At 56.1% G+C, this 12199-nt stretch overlaps 2 protein-coding genes across 6 annotated transcripts; both read left to right on the top strand.

The window, feature by feature from the left end:
• On the top strand, positions 19-2167 carry FAM96B (family with sequence similarity 96 member B). The gene is made up of 5 exons (XM_021094030.1): positions 19-224; positions 384-463; positions 723-848; positions 1265-1310; positions 1950-2167. The coding sequence occupies exons 1-5, from the start codon at positions 77-79 to the stop codon at positions 2045-2047; spliced, it is 498 nt and encodes a 165-aa protein (XP_020949689.1). The 5' UTR covers positions 19-76; the 3' UTR covers positions 2048-2167.
• Positions 7509-10944, top strand: RRAD (RRAD, Ras related glycolysis inhibitor and calcium channel regulator). 5 transcript variants are annotated; one of them, XM_021094029.1, is made up of 5 exons: positions 7509-7611; positions 7832-8216; positions 9106-9179; positions 9296-9500; positions 10310-10944. In XM_021094029.1, exons 2-5 carry the CDS (start codon positions 7847-7849, stop codon positions 10585-10587), a joined length of 927 nt encoding a protein of 308 aa, XP_020949688.1. In that variant the 5' UTR covers positions 7509-7611; positions 7832-7846; the 3' UTR covers positions 10588-10944. The 5 variants fall into 5 exon arrangements, with proteins under 5 accessions (XP_020949688.1, XP_020949686.1, XP_020949687.1 ...); XM_021094027.1 differs by having other exon boundaries at positions 7543-7653; XM_021094028.1 differs by having other exon boundaries at positions 7545-7661.

Here is a 12199-nt window from a genome sequence, read left to right as displayed (position 1 = left end):
CGCCCCCTTCCCGTTCCCCGGAAGTGCATTCGTAGAAGCGGAAGTGCATGTCTACAGTTGCGGCCGAGGTTCCGCGATGGTGGGCGGCGGCGGAGGTGGCGTTGGGGGCGGCCTTCTGGAGAACGCGAACCCCCTCATTTACGAGCGCTCTGGGGAGCGGCCAGTGACCGCGGGCGAGGAAGACGAGCAAGTTCCAGACAGCATCGATGCGCGCGAGATCTTCGATATCCGCCGCTGCCGGGCGCGGGCGGGTTCACGGGTCCTGGGATGGGGTGGGATGTGGTGATGTCCAATAGTTGGTGGAGCTGTATCAGGGCCGAGCATTCCCGGCGGAGGGTTCTGAGTGGGCAGAAGCGCAGAGTCCCTTTTCCTTCACTTAGCACATCTGATTCGCTCCATCAATGACCCGGAGCATCCACTGACGCTGGAAGAATTGAACGTAGTAGAGCAAGTCCGGGTTCAGGTGAGTCACCTCCAGCATCCCGGGGGAGTGACTTGTTCCAGGGAGTCAGAAAGGCTCAACTTTGCTCCGGGGGGTGGGTGTTGTCTCAGCTCACAGAATCCTCAAGGGTCTTTGGAAGGGGGTGGGGTGTGTGCCTATTCTGTAGATGAGGAAACTGCATCCTACAGTGTTTAAGACAACTTGCCTGAAGCAGTAAACTAAGAAGAGGGGCTCTGGGCTAAGGGGGCCATGTCTCCCAACACTCCACCTCCTCAACCAGGTAAGCGACCCTGAGAGCACAGTGGCTGTGGCTTTCACACCCACCATTCCGCATTGCAGTATGGCCACCCTTATTGGCCTGTCCATCAAAGTCAAGCTTCTGCGATCCCTTCCTCAGCGTTTTAAGGTAAGTTGGAACTGAGCCCTAGGCGTGGGGCAGGCATGAGTGTCTGCTACTGAGGAGGGCGTGGAGAGCATGAACATGGATAACACAGTGAGACCTGAAGGGATCCCAGCTCGCAGAGATGAAACCGGGAGGAGGCTTTCCAATTGGATGGGACAGGATTTAGAGGCCCAAGCTGGAAAGTGCAGAAAAGTAGTGAGGAATGTGGCCTTAGGGGGCTGTGGATAGGTTTGGAGCAAGGATGGGGTCCAGGCAGGCTTTTGAGTCAGTAGCAGTTGGCCAGTCTTTTGGGTAGAGTTGCAGTGGCCATGAGTGGGTTTGGGTGTAATGGAAGGACCAGAGTCCAGAGGCATGAATGTGGAGACGGAAAGGGGTGGATGGGTGTGTGAGTGCCCAGACCCCACTTCTCTTCCTCCCAGATGGACGTGCACATTACGCCAGGGACCCATGCCTCTGAGCATGCAGGTAAGCATGGGCTGATGTCAAGGCATTGGCCTGGAGGCTTCCCCTTGCCGTTGTGGTTTGTAGGGCAAGATGGAGGGTAGGGCATGTGGCACGAGGTGGGTGCCCCCTCAGGGAGCTGGCCCGACTTGAGTCTCCAGTGTTTATTGTGTTCTCCCACTCCTACCCTCTCCCTGTCCTGAGTACACAGGACAAGGGTGTGTCTGGCTTTATAGTGTAGGAGGCAGACTTGGGTGGCGGGGTGGGAGAGGTCACAGAAAGGTGCAATAGGTGTGGGCTCAGGTGCTTGGGGTAGCCTGATCAAGCTTGGAGTCTTGGGAAGGAGAGGAGAGGAGGACTTTTTTCTTTTCTTTTGCTTTTTAAGGCTGCAGGTGTGGCATATGGAAGGGGTCACATCGGAGCTGCAGCTGCTGACCTACACCACAGCCACGGCAATGTGGGACCTGAGCTGTGTTTGAGACCTACACCACAGCTCATGGCAATGCCAGATCCTTAACCCACTGAGTGAGGCTAGAGATCGAACCCACGTCCTCATGGATACTAGTTGGCTTTGTTACCGTTGAGCCTCAGTGGGAACTCCCAGAGAGAATGACTTCGTTGGTGGGGGTATAAATATTTTTCACCTCTCTCCTTTCCACCCAGTGAACAAGCAGCTCGCAGATAAAGAGCGGGTGGCAGCTGCCCTAGAGAACACCCACCTGCTGGAGGTTGTGAACCAGTGTCTGTCAGCTCGCTCCTGAACCTGGATTTTTGCTCCCAGTCCCATTCAGGACTCATGGCCTTGTTTTCTTGAAATCACTGACAGTAAGAAACTAACATTTTGCATTTTGTAATAAACCCTTATTTATATTCCTCTTCCAGCATGCCTGAGAGTCTTTCATCTCAGTGGGATTAACGCTGGGTTTGGGGGTGGGGGTGGTAGTGCCTGTAGAGACTGGGTCAGTGAGGTTCAGATCATTTAAAAAACTGTCTCTTCAGAGGAAAGAAAATGTTCTGCTGATGGTTTGATCAGGAAAAGTATGCCAAAAAAATTGAAAAATTAATGTAGTGAACACTCCTATATAAGCACCACCTAAATTTGATAGTTGTTAACATGTTGCAACATTGGCTTTATTTGTGTGTGTGTAGAATATAAATATACTTGAGAGTAAGCTGCAGACACATGACCTTTCACTTCTAAGTTCTTCCTAAGAATAAGCTTGTAATCACAGTGGTTGTTTGGTCCCCAAATGAACAGTTCCCTGATGCTCATATCTAACGTCCAGTCAAATGTGAATTTCCCCAAAGTGTCATTCATAGTTGGTTTATTAATCAGGCTTTAGTCAAGTTTCATGTATTGCATTTGGTTGTCTTACTCTCTTTAGCCTCTTCTAGACCTGTCTCCCCACCCCCACCATGTAATCTTTCTTGACACTGATCTCTTTTGGGTTTTTTTTTTTTTTTTCCTCGGTCTTTTTGTCTTTTTAGGACCACACCCGTGGCATATGGAAGTTCCTGGGCTAGGGGTCCAGTTGGAGCTATAGCCATCGGCCTACACCACAGCCATAGCGACGCTGGATCCAAGCCATGTCTGTGACTTGCACTACAGCTCAATGCAACGCTGCATCCTTAACCCACTGAGCGAGGCCAGGGATCAAACCCGAGTCCTCATGGATGCTAGTTGGGTTCGTTAACCTCTGAACCACGACGGGAGCTCCGACACTGACCATTTTGAAAAGCCCAGGTGGGTCGTCCTGGAGAATCCCATGGTCTGATGGGTTCCTTAGTCTGCTGGGTTTCCTGTAAACTCGAAGTTGAGTTCAGGTTTGAGTTTATTAATGAGGACATTTGCCAGGAGTTGGATCCTTAACTTCCAGCAGGAGCTGTGTGATGTCAGCTTGTCCCCACTGTTAATAATGCTCACCCTGGTCCCTGGTCAGGGCAGTGACAGCAGATTTCTCTGTTGAAAGTCACCTGAAGCACTCTCTCCACTGGCAGCCTCTGCCTCCTCCAGCACAGTTGGCCACCAGGACACCATGGGGCTTAGACCTTGGAACAGCCAGTTAGGAGTCATAATGTCATGATTTCCTATTCTTTGAGGATAAATGGGATATTAAGAAGTCTTACCCTGTCTACCTGGTGGGCAGAGGCCTCAACAGGGAGCCTGGGCACTTGGCAGATCGGTTCTTGAGGGCTAGCTGACAACATGGAGCTGATCCTAAGGGTGGGCATTGACACATATACTACCTAGTCGTTCAGTCCTTGAGCCATCCCTGTGTGGCAGTTGATATTCTTTATTTTCTCTATTTCGCCGGTGAGGAAAGAGGCTTCCAGATTAGGTAATTTACTCCCTAAAACCTCCAGTTAGGGAGTAGAGGAACCTGAGTAGTTCAGTAGGTGATACTCGGTTGGCAGGGGGCGCTGTTGTCTGGCTGAATGAGCCTGTGCCCACCTCCAGCCCCCAGTTCCTGGCAGAGGTGGCTCTGCCACCTAGTGACCAAGATCTGGCTGCTCAGAAAGATGAAGCCACTGGCCTGTGTCACCCATTTGTGAGGGGAGTTAACAATAGCTAAGTACTGCTCTGCGAAGATTTAAAATGAATCTGGACCGGGAGTTCCCACTGAGGCTCAGCAGTAACGAACCCAGCTAGTATCCATGAGGACTCGGGTTTGATCCCTGGCCTTGTTCAGTGGGTTAAGGATCCCAAGTTGCCATGGGCTGTGGTGTAGGTCACAGATGAGGCTTGGATCCCTCATTGCTGTGGCTGTGGTGTAGGTCAGCAGCTACAGCTCCAATTTGACCCCTAGCCTGTGAACTTCCATATACCGTGAGTGAGGCCCTAAAAAAAAAAAAAAGAAAAGAAAATGGATCTGGACCCATTTCAAGTGATCTTCCAGGCAAAGTACCCTCCCCTGCTCCTATTCCCACAGATGAAGCAGCTCCAGTGCTCCGGAGAGGCAGATGACCAATCAGGACCCCTCGGGCCCCAGGGAGCCTTCCCAGCTGCCAATACCCAGTTGTAGGCTTTACCACGTGTGTGCCTCTGCACTGACAGCCCCGTCTGTCTTAAGTGTCTGTGGTGTCTGTGTTCAGCTGGGGTTGGGAGGTCACAGGGGAGACAGGTGTCACTGAGTCAGTGAGCTGGCCCTCCTGGCAGCCAGGCCATGGCGGATGAGGGACATCAAGCTGCTCACATCACAGCTGGTGTATCAGATAGTCCTTTGTCAGTTTTGACTCATCTGTGGCTGGCCCCTGGCTGCCTGCAGGGACATCATTTTTGAATCCTGGGCTAGTGCCTGGGGAACTTTCTGGAATCCCAGCTGCTGTCTGAGAACACGGAGTTGGGAGGGGGTGAAGTTTTAGGTTCCCGAAGCCCTCTACCAGGTGTGTCTGGCTCTGCTGTTTCTGGCCTTTGCCTTCTCTGGCCTCAGTCACCATGTCTACAGAATGCAAACAACAAAGTGAGATTGACCCAGGGATTAGATGACATGTGGGAACATGCTCAGCCCTGTCCATTTTTGCTCATCCTCATGCCCAAAGCACAAGGGCCTGACACACAGTGGGTATTCAGCACAGGTCAGTGGAATGAACCGAGCCTTAGAACAGAACGGAGGAAGTGGGGCATGGAGGCTGTGGTGTGAGGAGGGCTGGGGAACCGGAAATCCAGCCAAGTTCCCTTTGCCGCATCTTGCCACCTGAGAGAGGAGAAAGGGCATGGGGTCCCACAGAGAGAAGGTGGGTACTGGGGAGAGGGGAGGTATATCTGCACCTGCCCTTCTCCTGGGCAGACCACTGTGCTGGAGAGAATGGAGCAGGAGCAGGAAAAAGGAAGCAGGAGAGGGCCCCCAAATTCATTCAGCCTGTCCTGTCCCACCAAGGGTTATAATAAGTGTTCATATTGAGTTCAACCATATGCCAGACATGTGGCAACCACTTTCCCTCTGCATTTCACGTGCTGTATATCTTATAACAACCCCCAGGAAGACATCGTCCCTGTTCTACACAAGAGGGAACTGAGGCTCAGCCAACCTAAATGCACAGAGGTGCAACAGCAAGCAAGGTGCAGAGCTGGGATTTGAAAATCGGGTGTTTCAGCCTCAGTTTGCTCCTTCTGGGCAGCCAAGTTCAGCCCACAGAACTGAGAAGACCGGGGATTGGGAAGACAATTCCCAATCTCAAGGTCACGTCCTGGTATAGTTCCCCAGGGCCCCTGGCCACACGGAAGCTTGTGGAGTGTCTGGCCTGTCAGGGAATGCTTGGGGCCTGAGTGGCCCAATGTGGATACAGTTCCCCTGGCAATGAGGAAACATGCTGAGGTCAAGAGCTTAGATTATCAGAGGGGAAACCCAGCCCTAATTCCTTGCATGGCTCCCCGCTTGGGAAGACCACAACCACCCCCCACACCCACCCTCTGCTGATCATCCAGGGGCTCTTGTAAGCGACAAGGTCATGTGTAAGGTGGTTAGGAGGGGCCAGGATTCCTGCTCGCAAGCGGTTTAATGGCTCTTGAGGCTTTTGTTCTTTGACAGGAGGCTCTACCCATGACTCCCTCTTCCCACTGGACCTCATCCAGGAAGCTAGAACCAGCACGGAGTTGCCTAGGCCTCCAAGCCACCCCCCCACTCCCCAATCCCCTACCCCCACCCAGGGCATGTAAAGAACACAAATGGACAGACCATCCCCCAGTCCAGGCCTTGCCTACTCTTGGGACTTAAAGAACCAGAGGGGCCTGCATGAACCCCTAAAACTTACCTAACCAGGCCCTCCTCATTCCAAGGCCCTCTCAGATGTTGCCAAGGAAACAGACACAGCAGCCAGAGAGCCTTGACCCAGGTTTCCATGACAACCTAGAGGCCCACTAGGATCCATCCATCCCTGATGTCACCTGAGCCCTGAATGGGTACCCCTCACCCCCACCAGACTCATCACAAATAAACGTCAGACTGATAGCAAGTACCTGTCCCAAAGCGCCTCACAGCTTGCGTGCCCTCAATCGTCACACACCCTAAATGTGAGCAAGGCAGCTTGTGGCTGGGCACCCTGAGGCTGGGAGGGAGGCAAGACCTAGGAGCCTGAAGGCAGATTCAGGACTGGAAACCAAGCCTCCCCTCTGCGCCCCGGCACCCTCCCTAGGTCTGAGGAGGGACTGATTTCTCTGAGCAGTGGTAGCTAACCCACCCCTACCCACCTACTCTACAATGGTGCCCCTCCTGGATGGGAGTCTGAACCTCCAGATCCTGGAAGTGCCTAGAACAGCAGCCCCAGTCTAAGGCTAAAGGGAGGGAAGGAACATTGAGGACTCAGAGTGGCTGGAGCCAGACCTGACCCTGGTCCAGTTCCACCCCTATCCGCTTCTGCTGGCATCTGACACCTGTCTGCCAGGATCTCCCCAACTTTGGGCAACCTCCAGCCCAGGAGCTGAACGACCAGGGCCAGGTATTTTTAGCAGAGTTGCTGGCAGCTGCCTGGAGGGTATGGAGGTGGGGGAGGTGGTGCTGAGTTCATCCTTTTCCTTCTCAGGGCCTGTACTCCCTCCCCAGGATTCAAGCTTGCACCTTTACCTGCAGCACACTGCCAAGAGGGCCGCCCTTCCCCGCCCACCTCCTCCAAACAGCTCTCCAAGTGTCCTAGGGGTTCAGGTGACACTAACCCTTATCCTGAAGGGCAGGGCCATCAGGTAAAATCTTCAACTCCCAAGGGCAGGGAGGACAGTGGGAAGGACCTGGGGTGGAGGCTAGAAGCCCGGATTTAGGACCTCTAATGTCTTGCTCAGATATGGGCCAGCGGGGAATGGGCAGAGAAGGATGAAGTCTGTCCCACCTGTAACTGGTCTGCTTGCTCAGGCAACAGGCGGGAGGGAAAGGAGAATTCACTTTTAAAGGACGAGACCTCCTTCTTCCCTAGAGGGGTCTTGACGCACTTGGCTGGTCCCCCACCCCCTTGTCCCCACCCGTGAACCCCCCCAACTCCTCCGCACCATTCATACACTCCCCCTCCCTCTCGCTCCTTCCCGGCCCCCCTCCCCATACACACACTCGGGCTCTTTTGTCTGCGGAGTCGGGCGGGGCGTCGGTGGCGGAGTCTGCTGGGCGGGCGGGGCGGGGTCTGAGTGGGTGCGAGGCCCTGGGAGGAGGGTGGGGGTGGGGGATTCCCCTGGGGGGAGGGGGGCAGACACGTCACCCCCGCACCGCGTGGACGGGGGCGAGCGCGGGGGCGGGGGCGGGGGCGGGCAGAGGCTTAAATAGGCGTCTCTGGCGGCCAGACCCAGTGTGGACTGAGAAGGCGGCGGCGGCTGCGGCAGCGTCGAGGGTCCGCGCCTGGGGCTGTGAGTGGATTGTATCCGACCTACCTAGTCCTGACCGTGTCCGTGCGTGAGTGGGTGAGGGTCCTGGCAGGGCGGGGTGGGGGGGGTCGCACCGTCTGGGATGGATGAGTCAGGAGGAGGGGTCACAGGTCCTTGAACCCAATCATCTTGCTGAGCCGGGTCGGGTCCAGGCTCCATTTCCACCGCGGCTTACGCGGCCATCCCGATTCCCGTTGCCCAGACGGCGTCCGAGACGATGACTCTGAATGGCGGCGGCAGCGGAGCCGGCGGGAGCCGCGGCGGGGGCCGGGAGCGCGAGCGCCGTCGGGGCAGCACACCCTGGGGCCCGGCGCCCCCGCTGCACCGCCGAAGCATGCCGGTGGACGAGCGCGACCTGCAGGCGGCGCTGGCTCCGGGCGCTCTGGCAACGGCCGAGGCCGGGACCGCGGCCCAGGGTCCGAGGCTGGACTGGCCCGAGGGCTCCTCTGACTCGCTCAGCTCCGGAGGCAGCGATTCAGACGAGAGCGTTTACAAAGTGCTGCTGCTGGGGGCCCCTGGTGTCGGCAAGAGCGCTCTGGCGCGCATCTTCGGTGGAGTAGAGGATGGGCCTGAGGCGGAGGCTGCAGGTGAGGGGCTGGGACTCCAGGGGAGGGGAGGCCGGGTTAGGGCCGAGGGCTAAAGGACTGATCAGGATTGAAGCAGCAAATACCAAAGGGACTTTTTTTTTTTTTTGAGGGCCGCACTTGCGGCATGTGAAGTTCCCAGGCTAGGGGTCAAACAAATCGGAGCTACAACTGCTGGCCTACACCACAGCCACATCAACACAGGATCCGACCTATATCACAGCTCACAGCAATGCAGGATTCTTAGCCCACTGAGAGAGGCCAGGGATCGAACCCATCTCCTCAGGTTCATTATGGATGAGCCATGACAGGAACTCCCACCAAAGGGATTCTGAAGGCGCTTTGAGAAGCTGCCTCCACCTACCCATTTCAGATGGGGACAGTGGAAGAAGGTACCCCCCAGCCTTTAGTTAGGAAATGCCTCAAGTAGAAGGTTCAGAGCATAGGTGTGATTACTCTGTAGGATGGAAACAGAACATCCCTCCCTGCCAGGACCAGCAAGAACACAGCCAGAGGAGTTTCTAGGAGAGGAGTCCTAGGTAACCAAGGTCCCCAGGGGACACTTGTTCTAACTCAGGTCGTTGTGGTCAGAACCACCCGGGGTCCCAGGCAGCAGGAGGTCAGGCAACACAGGAGCGGCCCCCTGGGGACATTGCCACCTTGGAGAAGGGATATCCAGGGGCAAGGTCAGGCACACCATGCCCTCCACGGCTCCCCCCTACCATTCTTCAGCCCTGTCACTTCTGTTGTCACAGCAGTCATCAGTGGAGGGAAGGTTAGAGGAGCTCTGGGGAGGAGTTGGAGGTTGTGGCCAGAGCAGAAAGCCTGGTGGCATGGAGGAGGGGGAGCTTTTGGCAGCCAGCAGGTAACCTGACTACCGGTCTCTTGCCAGGGCACACGTATGATCGCTCCATCATGGTGGACGGAGAAGAGGCATCGCTCATGGTCTATGACATCTGGGAGCAGGTAGGACGCAGGCTGAGGGCCAGGGCAGGGTTGGGGTAGGGGCTACAGGGAGTGACAGCCTTGTAGCTGGGGCATGAGGACTATTGGGTATATTTGTGTGTGTCTGTATTTGCTAGGATGGGGGCCACTGGCTACCTGGCCACTGCATGGCCATGGGAGATGCATATGTCATCGTGTACTCAGTGACAGACAAGGACAGCTTTGAGAAGGCCTCAGAGCTGCGGGTCCAGTTGCGGCGGGCTCGACAGACAGACGACGTGCCCATCATCCTAGTGGGCAACAAGAGTGACCTGGTGCGCTCTCGTGAGGTCTCCTTGGATGGTGAGCAGAGAGTGGGTCGGAAAGGGAGGGAGATCCTGGCCGGGCTGTGGTCCCCTCGGCCTTAACTCAGCTCAAGGGCCTGGGGACCATTGCTGGCTAAAATGTTCAGGAAGAAAAGTCAGGGAGAGCGGAGCAGAGCTTCTGCCCTCCCATAGGTCTCCCAAAGGCCTGAGTGCTGGGGAAGAACCGATGTGCTAGGGCGGGGAGAGGCTGCTGGGCTGGGCTGGGCCACCTCAGGGCCCTTGTCTCCTGTCCCCTTTGGCCCTGGCCTGGCAGATGAGGGCTGAGGAGAATGCAGGGAATCAGGCCAGGGGGTCCGAGCCTGGATTCCAGGCCCGGACCAGCCTTGCCCCCGGGGAGGACCCACCCCTCTTGGACCCAGCATCCTCCTCTCTGGTGCTCAGACCTGAGTCCCTCAGAGGAACCTAGCAGTAATATTCCCTTTGTTCCACCCTCCTTCCTCATGATATAACATCAAGCCATGAAACAGTAAGCTGTCCCACAAAGTTATTTCCTGTGTTGGCTACTGCAGCACTCCATTTAAATATCAGACCCCAAATGTTTTTTGATAAATGAGTCTCCTTTGTGAGCCCCTTAAACCCAGGCACATTCTGCCATTTGGGTGACCCAAGCAACATCCAGGATCCCCCATGCAGGAGTTGAGGTCATTGTGTTTCTGGCGAGGACCCCCAGGTCCCCTTTCCCTTACCCACAGATGTGGTAGCTGCCATGGGGTGGCCAGGGTTTGAGTGGGCTTCTCATTCCCCCACCATTTGTTTACTGATGTGTACCTGTCCCCACCCACACAGAGGGCCGGGCCTGCGCCGTGGTCTTCGACTGCAAGTTTATCGAGACCTCGGCTGCGTTGCACCACAATGTCCAGGCACTGTTCGAGGGTGTCGTGCGTCAGATACGCCTGCGCAGGGACAGCAAAGAGGCCAACGCACGTCGGCAAGCGGGTACCCGGCGGCGAGAGAGCCTCGGCAAGAAGGCGAAGCGCTTTCTGGGTCGCATCGTCGCAAGAAATAGCCGCAAGATGGCCTTGCGTGCCAAGTCTAAATCCTGCCACGACCTCTCTGTGCTCTAGGCCCGGAGGCACTCGCTGTGTTCTGCAGACGGATGGGCAGATTGGTGGGCTGGCCCAGCCAACCGCCCAAGTGCCTCAGGGCTGGCTCGGACTCTGGGCCTGGACACCTCATGGTCATGGACAGACTCTGCTGCCGAGGGAGGTGGCTCCCAGTGGCCGTCGAGGGTTGGGCCCTCAGAGATGCCTACGCAGGCCCAAATGCGTCCCCAGCAGCAGCTGGAGCCCAGCCCCCAGGGCAGGCCTGTGAGTCCGGAGAGGACTCTATACCTGTGGTGCGTGTGTCCTGCGGGGAGGCTGTTCAGTGCGGTGGCTATTTGTTTACATGCAGATTTTTGTAATAAAGACTATTTCCTGATAGGTCGGGGCTGTTGACTCTGTGTTTCCTCCAATCCGGGGCCTGCAGGAGCAGGAAGTGTTCTTGACATTGAGGGATGGGAGCTTCCTGCCCCACCCTACTGTGTGGCTTTGACTAGTCTAATGTTTGGGCCTGGATATAGGCAGCTGGTTAGAGGAGCAAGTGTGGAACCAGCTGGGGGTCCAAGCAGCAGGAGAAGACGTGAAACCCACCCAGCCCGTTGTTCAGATTCTTGTGCACTGGGGCCTGGCACTGCCCAGCTGATCAAGATCACCCACTGTACATAAAGGGAATTGAGGCTGCTCAAGGGACCGTGCCTGCCCCAGGGGTCATGGCCAAATAAGAACCCTGGGTCTGGCTCCCAAGTAGGTGTCTGACTTTCTCCCTCCTGAGAGGCAGGAAGTCTGCTGAGGCAGAGTGGCTGTGGAAAACCTCTGGGACCCCTTGGCTGGAGAAGGAGGCAGCGGGTTGGTTAAGGCTGGGATGAGGAAGGCACGCTCAGAGGGACTTGACTCTGCTGGGCTCCTCACCTCCCAGCTGAGGCTGGGCTACTGAGTATGGGGTAGGAGGGGGAGGGTTCATGGTTGGCCCCACGGTGAGTGGCCAGGCCAGAGCTAGGCATTGGCTACTGTGGTCTTGTTGGGCCACATCCCTGGAGCTCTTACCTATGATGAGGGACCTTGCATTTGCATGTAAAATGGTGCTGATAGCTAGAGGGTGCATCTGCCCCCACCCATGCCTGGGAGGGGGAGCCTCTGGGCACAGGTGCCTGTTGGGAGTTTACCTACATCGTTTCAGGAGTTAGCACCCCCATTCAGCAATGGCAGATGGGGGCCGCTATATAGGTCTGCGCACCTCAGGGAGCCTGGGGTCAGCCTGGGACAAGACTGGGGCGGTTTCTGAGAAGGATCCTGGGCCAGAGTCCCTACACTGCTTCATTAGTTCAATTTATTCATTCCTCAGCCCCTCTGGGAGCCCTCTCAACCTGGTTAGAACCCTGATTGTAGTTGTTCAATAGCAGGAGGCAGGGAGTTCCCGTCGTGGCTCAGCAGAAACGAATCCGACTAGGAACCAAGTGGTTGTGGGTTCGATCCCTGGCCTTGCTCAGCGGGTTAAGGATCCGGCATTGCCTTGAGATGTTGTAGAGGTTGCAGATGTGGCTCAGATCCCCAGTTGCCATGACTGTGGTGCAGACTGGTAGCTGTGCTCCATTAGACCCCTAGCCTGGGAACCTCCATATGCCATAAGTGCAGCCCT

The sequence above is a fragment of the Sus scrofa genome, chromosome 6 (genome assembly GCF_000003025.6).
Source record: "Sus scrofa isolate TJ Tabasco breed Duroc chromosome 6, Sscrofa11.1, whole genome shotgun sequence".
NCBI lineage: Eukaryota > Metazoa > Chordata > Mammalia > Artiodactyla > Suidae > Sus > Sus scrofa.
Note: the sequence above shows the minus strand (reverse complement) of the source record. Positions and strands in the feature narration are given on the sequence as shown.